This window comes from Candoia aspera, chromosome 7 (assembly GCF_035149785.1).
Source record: "Candoia aspera isolate rCanAsp1 chromosome 7, rCanAsp1.hap2, whole genome shotgun sequence".
NCBI lineage: Eukaryota > Metazoa > Chordata > Lepidosauria > Squamata > Boidae > Candoia > Candoia aspera.
The window spans coordinates 32,268,002-32,280,226 of NC_086159.1; the positions used below are offsets into that span (position 1 = coordinate 32,268,002).

At 39.4% G+C, this 12,225-nt stretch overlaps 1 protein-coding gene across 1 annotated transcript in view; it reads left to right on the plus strand.

Annotated features, from left to right (window-relative positions):
• The window catches only part of PLBD1 (phospholipase B domain containing 1), a 29,429-nt gene extending 18,954 nt beyond the window's left edge, over positions 1–10,475 (plus strand). The window contains exons 5-11 of the mRNA XM_063308588.1: positions 949–1,110; positions 3,120–3,264; positions 5,845–6,045; positions 6,139–6,279; positions 7,141–7,326; positions 8,389–8,495; positions 9,880–10,475. Coding sequence (XP_063164658.1) covers positions 949–1,110; positions 3,120–3,264; positions 5,845–6,045; positions 6,139–6,279; positions 7,141–7,326; positions 8,389–8,495; positions 9,880–10,047 — 1,110 coding nt within the window. The 3' untranslated portion in view covers positions 10,048–10,475. The remainder of the gene's footprint in view (positions 1–948; positions 1,111–3,119; positions 3,265–5,844; positions 6,046–6,138; positions 6,280–7,140; positions 7,327–8,388; positions 8,496–9,879) is intronic.
• The last annotated feature ends 1,750 nt before the right edge of the window (positions 10,476–12,225 follow it).

Genomic DNA, 12,225 nt, shown 5'->3' on the forward strand with positions numbered 1-12,225 from the left:
AATAAGGTATTTGAATGCTATTTGGATAATTATATTTGGATATATTTGGAGAATTGTACGTATGTACACACCCAGCTATTTTGTTTGTTCTCAAAATTTGATATTGGCAAATAAATTAAATTCTCTCTGGCTCATACTTTGGCAATTAAAAAGTATATATTCAACTTTTATATAATTCTTGTCCCTTCAAAATTCGTAGAATTTCAACTTTTGTCTGTATTCCCAATTTTAAAAAGGAAAGTAATTTACTTTTATTGTTCACTATACATGAAGAAAGGGTTTTAAATAATATGCATTTTAAATATTTCATTGCTGCACAGTGATTTTGATTAGGAAATCTTTTTTTAGAGTGGCGTTATTATATTTTGCCATATTCATGAATGAACTGACCGTTTACATTTTCTGTAAGGGTTTTATGGAAATGAAATAGAAAAGAAAGAGGAAGCAAAAAGGAGGAATACTGACAATAGTTTATATTATGCTGTACTCCTCATCCCTCACTTTCTCTTCTTTGGCTCTTGTATGATGGTAATTCCATCAGGGAATATGCAGAACTTTGAGCTACCAGAATCTGCAGACAAGGATTTTCCTTCACTCTGAAGCCTCATCTGCTGGGCTGAACCAAGGAAATCCCCTCATTGTACAGCTCATCAAGGAACAAATACTCTGTTGTCTAGTATTTGGATTCTCTCTAAATGGGATGCTGATCAGTAAGGTTCTATCTGAATAAATCATGTCTGGTAAATCAGTAATTTTACATCCAGTTTCCTTTATGAGCTTCCTTTATGAACTATTATTTATTAATTTTAATATGAATGTTTGAACTAAAATATCACTGCTGTTGGACTTGAAGAAAAGCTGGTCAGACATGGGTTACTGCTCCCTGTTATGTGTAATACTGATGTAGATAAACCTGAATCTTATATATTTGTTATCTCTTCATTTCAGCCTCTCACTGACTTTGAAATTAGTTTCCTAAATGCAGTTGGAGATCTGCTTGACCTCATTCCTTCCTTATTCTCAGAGTCAACAAATATTGACTCTCTTTTTATGCCAGAAGTCTCTAGGAGATACCAATGGGATATGGGTCATTGCTCAGCTTTGATCAAGGTGAGAGCCATAGCATTTTTACTTTTACTTTAGGACTAGAAGGATTGATAAGTCTGCAAACTCTAAGGCATTATGAACACAACCTGCATTGTTCTTTTATAACTGGGCTTTCAGGAGCATTGTTACTGCCAGCTGAGTTATGAACTAGGAAGTCACCAATCCATAAACATGGATTCATCCCTTTCAACAGCTTAAAAGACATCTGATTCTACTTAATCAGAGGCCTTCCAACTTGACTGAGGTTGTGAATCCAAAGTGAAATTTGGGAAACCGAAGCTTCATACATTTTACAAAGTAGTGTGAGAACCCATAAAATTTGGATCCATTTTTAGCAGACTGGAATTAAGTGGCAGGCATAGTAGAACATACTGAATAAATTAAAAGATGTAAATACCACGTTTTGGAGCTAGATTCCTGCACTGGGCAAGGGGTTGGACTAGATGATCTCCAAGGTTCCTTCAATCCTATGATTCTATGATTCCTTCAAGTTCTTGGGGTTGGAATGTATGGTAAAGCCTGTGAGATGGTTATGTTGATGTTGTTTTTGATGTTTGCTTCTAGTTTTACCCTGGCTGCCAATTATGTATTGGTTGTTATGCTGTTTAGGTTGTATTTTTTAAATTGTTATTAGCTGCCCAGAGTCATGATGATGAGATTGGTAGCCATAAAATTTTAAATAAATAAATAGTTCTGGTTGCACTCCTCTGGACTGGACTGGGATTCAACGTGTAGGAAAATGCTAATATCTTCAAATTTAATACAAAAATAATAACAGGAAGACAATTGTTTACTCTCAATCTTTGGAATTTCCTTTGGAAAACGAAATCCAAAACATAAAAGACTTTTTTTAAAAAGTAATCCCAAAAATAACATTAAGCACCAAGAGAACCAACTTCTCACTGTAGAAAGCTTCTTTTGGGGTACATATAGTTAAAAAAAATACAAATTGGAGATTTAGAAATGAGGTGGCTGGTCTTAATGTCCCTTTAAGGCTACAGCGTGGCTTGGAAAGTGATGAAGTCCCTGCCTCCCAGCTGGCTCTTACCAGTCGAACACGAAATGCTGTTTGTGATCTTTTGGCTGCAAGCCGCTGTCCGGAGGACAGATGGGATGATTCCAGTATTCTCCTTGATCCGGAGAATGTTTCTGGACTTCAGGAAAACCTGCTTGAGCCCGAAAAAAGTTACCATGTTGTCAGCTCCGAGTGGGCACAGCCGTCCACCATTCCCACTGAAAGCCCTCCGAAACTAGGGAGGGTCCCTTCTGAGATGTTTGCCAGTCCCACATTCCTGCTGCAGGCTTAGCTGCCTCTTATCCGATTGTTCCCCTGGCTGTGTCTCTTTCCCCTGTCTCCCAAAGTTATTCCTACATACCATTACAGTCTTTGCCTGTACATTAAAATCTTTTGGGGCAGGCAGCCATCAAGTCCCATCTCTGAGAGAGAGTGATCATCAGGGACTATGAAGAAGGACTTCTCAATTATTGTTCCTTTCCTTTGGAACAGATCTCCACCTGAGGTTAGATTAGCACCACACATGTACAAAAGGAGTGGGGCTTGGATTGCAACACTGTGCCTGATTTTGACACACACACACACACACACACACCAGTGAGAGAGTCATGATTTTACCTGTCTGAGGCATGCTAAGAAAACTAATTGGAAAATTCCTCAAGTTTTCATGCCTTCCCAGCTCAATAGGTCTGCTGAATACAGTGTGGCCCCCTCCCTCCATTATTTACTTTTTATTCTTATCTGACAGCAGCAGGAAAAAAAGAACACTTCTTTGGTCTTCCCCTAAGTCCTTTCTTCTTGCAACACCTTCAAAGTTGTGTGAGGCCACTTCTATTAACATGTTAATTCACATTACTAGTTGCATACAGGCTATTAAAAACTGATCAAAATTAATAAAAGGATTTTTTAATGTTAAATTCCATAAAAGATGAACAAAAGTGATTTGACTGTTATTTGTTAGCAGTATTCCAGATAACTAATTCAGTCTTTTTCTCAGGTCCTCCCTGGATATGAGAATATCTACTTTGCTCATTCTAGCTGGTTTACATATGCTGCCACTTTGAGAATATATAAACACTGGGACTTCAGAATTACTGACCCACAGACAAGAACAGGACGTGCCTCTTTCAGCAGTTATCCAGGTAATTTAGATGAGTGAAACATGCCATATGTGTTTCTTAGTTTGTCTGTGAACTATAACCTTTTCCAGTTTGGGGCCCATCCAACTCAGAGACATAAACCAAACAAATTTCTCCCTGTTCATATTTAGAGTACAAGTACCATCCTCCGTTGACCAGGCTAGCTGGAGATAAACATAGCTCAAGAAGAAAAGAAAGCTTAAGCCAGTAAGAAAAAGTGTAAATCCAAGTAGAAGTTTCTGTTTTAGTAGGCCAGCTTCACAGCGAAGCACCACGTTAGGGACACAGCAAGGTACTTGAAAAATAGATCTTAAAAACTTGGATTGGACTCTTTCAAGAGAAAGGAATGGCCTGTAGGGGCCCAACTGACCTCCAGAAGTTGCTGAGCTCAGATCTTAGCTGAGAAAACTTTAATCGCTGCAGGTATATGCTGAGCTCCTTTGGAGAAATAGAAAGGTTGTAGTGCTGATGCTGTTTTTTGTGCATTCAGGCTGACATAGTCAGTGTGGAATTTGTGGTTACCCATGGCATGGAAAACAATCCCCAAATATTTAAAGGTCTTAACTTGCTCTATTAAGTTATTGTTTAGCTGCCAGACATGTACCTTAGGGTGCTTGGCAAAAACCATAACCTTGGTTTTCAAGTACTTTTTTTCCAGCCATTCTTCTTGGCAGTGCTCAGCAAGTACACAGAGTGCCCGCTACAGGCCAATCTGTGTCCAAGAAAGCAACATGGCATCATCTGCATATAAAAGAATGGAGATGTGTTCTATTTCCCAATTTGGGGGGGGGGATGAAGAGATGGGCTATTCAGTTTGTCTATGAGAGAGTTAATATATAGATTAAAAAGAAGGGGAGCTAGAATACACCTTTGTCTCCTCTCTTGACTAGGATTTCCTTGGTGCATTGTCCATGCATATTACGTCACACCTACATCCGGGAATTTTCATAAAGCTTATATATAAGAACAAGTAATCTTCTATCAATCAAGGAAGAGTTCAGTCTCTCCCATGGTTTGGCTCTAGAGATGAAATCAAAAGCACATCTAAGATCAATAAATGCTGCACAGAGTGTTGAGCGAGCTCTGGAGGAATATTTCTTGACTAGATGTTGAAGACTTAAAGCATGGTCAAAAATTGAGCAGCCATCTCTAAAGCCTGCCTGCTCATCAGCCAAGATATTCTCAGTTATAACCCAATCCAGGAGCTTATTGTACAGGTGTCTAGCATATAATTTGCTGACCACACTGAGAAGGCTAATGGGCTGATAATTGGCAGGTAAATCTCTGCCTCCTTTTTTATAGATTGGAATCACCAAAGTTAGACCCCAATCATCAGTGATTTTAGCATAGTTGTCAATATAGGTGAATAGGGAAGCCAAAATGGGTGCCCACCAATCTAAATTATTGTGAATAACCTTCCCTGAAATGAAGTCATATCCTGGAGCTTTGTTCGATTTCAGCTGTTTAATCAGGTTTATAATCTCAGAGCCTGAGACAGGGGGCCAGTGGGGGAGCAAGTGAGCTTCATAGTCTCATCCCCTCTTTGGGTGAAATGATTCCTCCTGGGTATACAGTGATCTGAAGTAGTCTTCCCAGGCCCGGAGTTTTGTGATGTAAGATGAAAGTACTCAGACATAGCACAAAAACAGCTACAGATCTGTCGAAGTTGTACAGATTTCTAAATTAGAATTTATTATTTTAAAAAGAAAAATGACAAATCATAAAAGAAATCATTTTTCTTGTGATGCTTTTTGCAAGATGAGAAGCAAGGAGAGCTTTTCCCAAGGCCAGTAGAAATCAGGGATGAATTTTCAGCATTGCTGAGCTTTATCTATTGTGTCCCCCTCCTGCAAGCTTACTGCAGGCATCTCCAAAAGAAACAGGAATAGCTAGATCCACCTCCAGTCCTCCTTCACCACCCATAGCTCATATATGCCAATCATGCTTGAAACCATAACATAGAGTGAAAATATCAAAAATTGAAGAAAGGAAGTGGTTGCTGATGCTATTCAGAATAAGAAAGTACAGTTTTACACTGGTCTTGTGAATAATTCTGCGTGTATTTTGTTAAAATGAACACAGAAACATAGAATTTTAATGTGCCTGGGACTGAAAGGACATCCATGTTGAGCAAATGAGTGCCACCATATAAGTAGCACCACTGAAAAGGTCTTTACCTGATTGTGTTGTTTTGGGCAGGGCTAGACAAGATGACTCCAAAGAGGTTTGGAAGGGAGGGAGGGAGGGAGGGAGGGGAAAAACCTCTTTGGAGTCATCTTGTCCAGCCCTGCCCAATGTAGTATTGGCATTTTTAGAAGCAATTGTAGGATGCATGACAGATGGACATTCATACTTCACAAGTATGTCCAGTGTAGAAAAGTTCACCACTTCCAGAGTCTCGTTGTATACCTTATATCATTTAGCTGAATTCTGTTTCCTTTAGTTTATAATCAGTTGATTCTGGTGCTGCTATTACTGTAGTTCCTTTGTTTTCATCCATTTGATTTCTTTCTTTTCTGGAAATCAAGTATTAGAATAAAAATTATGAAGGAATAATAAACTTTCTGAAAATTCTTGTTTCAGGTTTTTTGGTTTCCCTAGATGACTTTTATATACTTGGCAGTGGATTGATCATGTTGCAGACCACAAATAGTGTATTCAACCATTCTCTTCTTAAACAAGTGGTACCTGAGAGCCTCTTTGCATGGGAGAGAGTCCGTATTGCCAATATAATGGCAGATTCAGGAAAGACTTGGGCCCAAACCTTTGAAAAACAAAATTCTGGTTGGTATATTTGAATGGGAATCTGTTCACCCGTGATTCTGTGGGGGAAAAAAAACGTAATAAAGATTTAACTATTTTCTCACTGCTCTTTAGGTACCTATAATAACCAGTATATGATACTGGATACAAAAAAGATCAAATTGCAAAGAAGCCTTGAGGATGGAACTCTTTATATCATTGAACAGATTCCCAAACTTGTAGAATATTCTGATCAAACAAATATTCTCCGTAAAGGTAAACCCTTATGTAAGAGCTTTAGAATTATGGAACAAGGGAGAGGGCAGGAGGTAAATAGCTTTAGTTAGAAACAGTCACTTTTGCTTCTTAATAGAAATTGCCAATAATCTAAACATTAGTTGCAGCATATCAGGAACTCTAAATCTGTATTTATAGGTAGTCCTCACTCAACGACCACAACTGGGACCAGAATTTAGGTTGCTAAGTGATGCAGTTGCCAAGTGAAAATGGGCTTGATGTTATGACCATTTTTGCAGCAGTCATTAAGTGAATCACATGGTTAAGCAAACCACATGGTCATTAAGCAAATTATGTGCTTCCCTATTGATTTTGCTGATCAGAAGCCGGCTGGGAAGGTTCAAAATGGCAATCACTTGATCACAGGACGCTGTAACCGTCGTAAATGTGTGATGGTTGCCAAGCATCCAAATCATGATAATGTGACTGTGAGAATGCTGCGACAGTCCTAAATGTAAGGAATGGTCATAAGTTGTTTTTTTCAGTGCTGTTGTAACTCTGGATGGTCGCTAAACGAACGATTGTTAAGTGAGGACTACCTGTATGTAAATATTTGTGTGTGTGCTTCAGCACTAAATATAAATTTCCATTGTGCTAAAGATGATAGATGATGTAAATTCACTTTCTTTTGCTGAATTTGTAGATCCCTGAATACTTCAGCTTCTCCAAATGAAACCTCCTTTAATGAAATTCTGCCATGCTAGTTTGGCTTGCATTCCCTTGATTTCCATGGGACTCAGAGTGTTTTAGAACCTGGCTAATTCAGCTCAGCTAAAAACTTCCAAGCAATGTGCAAAAGCTCCAGCTGAACCCATTCACTGGTAAAGCCTTGTTTTGCAGGATACTGGCCTTCCTACAACATCCCTTTCCATAAAGTGATCTACAATATGAGTGGATATGCAGAATATGTTCAAAAGTATGGCTTGGACTTTTCTTATGAAATGGCCCCCAGAGCAAAAATCTTTCGACGGGACCAAGGGAAAGTGACTGATATGGAGGCCATGAAGTACATCATGAGATACAATAGTATGCCATTTTAAATTTTTCTATTGATTTTTTTAGATTGCTTTCTCCTACATCATAAAAAGCTCATTATCAAGTGTTTGTTTTTGCAATAGCAGTGTCTGCTCACCTTTCACAGTGTCAAACTGTGAAATTCTTGGCCATTGTGTGCTGAATCTAGTTAGAACAAGGACAGAAGTGTGCTGAATCTTAAATACCTCATACTTTGGATACAATTTTCCAAGTCTATGAGTGATGGGAGCCAAATTGTAATTAGTTACCTTTAAACAACTTCTAGGAGCTTTAATTATGCTTTTGTGCACCAGAGGAAATAGCATGCATGTACAGTTCTTAAAATCTGATATTGACAAACTACTTTTCAGACCCAAGTTCAATCCCAGCGGAAGCTGGATTCTCTCTTGAGTAACTGGCTCAGATCAATTCAGCCTTCCATCTTTCCGAGGTCAGTAAAATGAGTACCCAGCTTGCTGGGGAAGATGATGACTGGGGAAGGCAATGGCAAACCACCCTGCTATAGTCTGCCAAGAAAATGTCGTGAAAGTGGTGTCCCTCCAAAGGATCAGACATGACTCGGTGCTGGCACAGGGGACCTTTCACCTTTCACCACACTTTTCAGAAAGACTCAAGCTGTGTGGTTGTGAACACTGGGCCTGCAAATAACTAGATTTGAAATCACCCAAGAGAATCTACATTCTACACAACAGTGATTACATCATAATTCTGAATAAATTGATATCTGGCCCAGAACATAATCCAATTATTATCCAGTTTTGGAGTATGATTCTGCTTCCTTACTGGCCTTCAGTGCAGTGACCAGACTTAAATCTCCCCATTAGAATAAACAGGTAAAGCTTGCAGGGTAATCTTGGGGACCCTCTCTGCTGGTCTCTCATGCTATCTTACTTCATAGATGAAATCCAGCTGGGGTGGTAAGAAAATGGCCCCAAGTTTTTTGGAGGAGAGGCAGGAATCAAATATGAGTCTTCTGACTGTACAGAAATGAGGTTAATTCATGCTTAAGCAGGAGTGTCAAAACGTACTCATCCTCTCCCCCTTGTTTTCCAGATTATAAGAAAGATCCATATGCAAGACACAATCCCTGCAATACCATTTGCTGTCGGGAAGACTTAAACCACAAGCATCCAGTTCCAGCTGGATGCTATGACTCTAAGGTAACATTCCTAAAGGAATTGCCCCACTATAGATACTTGTGGGATGAGGAAAACAGTTGATTCACTTTATTCTGTATACACAATACTTTCCTCCCTTGCACATCTTTATATGCACCTGTAATTATTTATGCATGCAAGTACAGGTGCCAGCAGCTGAGCAAGCCAACAGTTATTTTGACAATCATTCTCACCATTATTATCACACTTCCACTGACAGCAGCTTGCATTCAATTAACAGTTGAAAATAAAATGAGAATTCAATGTAAATACTTGCTTTTGTGCCAAGGTTGGTAAAGTTTAGCCATTTCAGAGGCAGCTTGTGAACTGCTTCAGCTTTGTGCTAGACAAGTACAAACTGAGTAAAATGTTTAATTCTCCCTTTAAGATAGAGGCAAGGGATCTCTAGCAGCCCTAGCCAACATGGCTAACAGTGGTGGATGCTAAGAATTGTAGTTTAACAATACTTGCGAGAGTCATAGATTCTTTACTCCTATCCTTGAGAAATTAATGTTGGCTATTTAAGGAATACCATAGTCTCGGTTGTTAAACTGGATGTAGGCTGTTTGATTTTCTGGAAGGAAGAAAGGTTCAGAAATTCTGAACCTACCTCTGCCACCACATTCAGGGCCAATTGTAGGTTCTTGATGGTCTTCAGAGACAGCTCTGGTTACACCACATTACAAGATTGGGTATCTTTTGGTCAGAGAAAAAGAAACAGGACAAGAATATGGACCTCATTAAAAAGGACCTCCTGATTGAGGAGACTGGATGTTGAAATCTCACAATGCTTTTGTTGCTAGTGAGTGTGGCTTAATATTTCATAGATAATCTGCTCACAAAGCCAGCTCAAGGTAAAAGCCAGATACAGTAAATCCAAATTATATTGTATATTGAAAATGTTGCAGTTATCGTATTTATTGAGGGGTGAGCCTTGGTTTATCAGCTGTTAATCAGACTTGCTGTCATGCATTCTCATGTGCAGCTTACCATTTTTATTTAGATGTAGGAAATTTTTCAGGCCTCTCTCCCTGCACTACACATAATTAAAATACGCAAAATCATATCTGATCAATGTCTAATGTATGACTCAACATCTCCGTTCTGGTCTTTAATTCACCTTGCTGAATTTAAATGGGCTGGGTTTGAGGCATAAGTGATTCAGTGAACATAATTTAGATTGTCCTGGGCCACTTCTGAATAATTTTGCATTCTTTTAATATTGTAAAGAATGCAAAAAAAAAAGCATGAATTAAAGTTCATATGAAATTCATATGATTTGAAGGAAAGTTCAAAAATCATCTGTGCATGTTATACTTGTGAAACACCCATCCACCCCTTCTTTTCTTTTCTCTTACATGACCTCTTCTCTTAAAATTTTGTATAGGTAGCAGATATCAGTATGGCTGCAAAGTTTACAGCCTATGCCATCAGTGGCCCACCTGTGGAAGAAGGCCTGCCTGTCTTCAGCTGGATTCATTTCAACCAGACGAAGCACCAGGGTCTGCCAGATTCATATAACTTTGAATTCATCACTATGAAGCCAATGCTGTGAATATATGCAGGGAAATAAATCGTGTTTACAGGTTTTTTTGCCATACCAAATAAACTGGCCTTGATTATACCCTTGGTGTCTTATGGGAAAAGGGGAAGCCTGAAATAACTATGCAAGGATGTATGGGCATAACAGGATACTATGTATCCTTGGATTTTCTTCTTTTTTTATCCAAGTGTTTATTTTAGCTAAATCTTCTGTGCAGAACCCTTAATGTCTTCATTGAAGTACGTATGCAGTACAGCTACATGTTGCAGATCCAGTAGCTTCACAAGATAATGTTGATTGGAATGGGAGACTACTATACGTTCCTTGTAAGGAGACAGCTATAGTTCTTTTGTTTTAGGAGAGGTCAGATGCAGGACTGCAGAACAGTGAGTCCATCACGTGTAGCAAATTTTTACCCAATAAATGGGCTGCAGTAATAATTCACCCTATCTTGCTTTCTTCCTTCCCCATCTTCCTCTCACTATAATGCAGTATAAATCAAGGTTTGTTACAGCAGGTAACAGGAAAAATCACTGCAAATGTTAAAACTGCCAGGTTAAAATTGATCATACTTGGACTGATTTATATACTTCTGTATGACTGCAACAAATGAATTTAAGAAGTGCATCTATAAGAGCAATACTTATTCAGATATTTTAAAAGTAAAAAGCATTTTCTGGGGAAATCATAAAGCTCCTTCAGGTGTGCAGCAGGATGGCCTGCCTCTTGTTTCTCTGTTTGTATTTGGCATTTATTTATTTTATTTAATTACAGTAAATGACCAGCGAGAATCATGGAAAGTCAGAACATTAAAAATAATGTGCTCTTTATTGGACCTGGAGTCCATTACTAGTCTTTCACTCAACATAAGATGGGAATTCTCTTTTTGACATTTGGCAAAAGCAGCTGCTTAAATTTAACATGCAAACTTATCAGCTCAGATGGAGCCAAATCAGGTCTCAGGATTCATCCTTGCTATGAAATACGAAGATTTGGAAAGGAGAGAACGAATATAGTTCTGATAAACTCAGTTGGCAGTGGCTTACCAGGATGAATGAACAGTGGATTTGCCTGTTTTAACTGCCAGTACTGGGACTTTATTTGGTGGACATGGCAGCAACTGTAACTGAGGCTCCTGGCTCAGCTGCGCAAGTTGGTCATGTGGCTGTTGCCATTACTTTTGGGATATAGGGGATGGCTGGAACTGGAGGGCCTTGGATGCTTGGAGTCCTTGTTGGAGCTGGAGCCCCCAACAGTACATAGACATGAGAGAAGTTTGGGAGCGATTTATTTTCTGGGCTATATTGCTGGGAATGGCAAAGAATTTTGTGGGGGTGGAGCTGCTGGGTACTTGTATTGGCCAAGAGTTTGTTGAGGGTAGACACTGCTGCCACTGCCTTTTTTGTACTTTTTTTTTGGAATTCTGGGCATACAGGGTTTATTCCAGTGACCTTGGTGGTTATTGGTAGTTCTGGTAGTCCCAGAAGGGCCAATTTGGGTGAGAAGAGGACTAGCCAGTGGTTGGACCTTCACCTGGAGTGAGAGGAAGGGTGGGGTATAAAACTGATAGACTGGTGCTAATGGGAAAGTATCCTTTTACAGACTTTTTTCCTGTTTTTTTTTTTAATGGAACATAAGAATGTGGTAAATTATCTTCAGAGACAGCCCCAAATAGAGTACATTTGAAGTAGTCCAAGCAAGTGATGAAAGCATGGGTTACTGTTGCATGCTTCTTCCACTCCTGATAGGGCTATAAATAGTACACTAGTGACAGGACTGGAGCTGCATCTTACCTTGGTATCTGGGATTCACTTTGGCCTATGGACTCCAAGGCAATGCATAGGGGGGTATCTAGTATTTCCCTGGCCGCCTGTAGCTTGGATCAATGCCCGTCCTGGCTCCTTTAGAGTGTAGGGGCTAGTTCCAGGAGATTAACACCTGGCTTCAGGAGGGGGTGTTAACCTGCAATCTTCAGAGAGGCTGTGGTAAGCCCCTTACTTAAGGGACCATTGCCAGGTCTAGTTACCCCTGATAGTTACCAACCTGTCTCTAACTTTCCTTTATTGAGAAGGGATCATTACTGAGATGATGAGCACTGAACAGCTATGAAGCACTCTAGAAGAAAAAAAATCAGCTGTATCTTTTAAGTTAGGTTCAAGCCTGGCACGGGATGGAGACAGCATTGGTCAC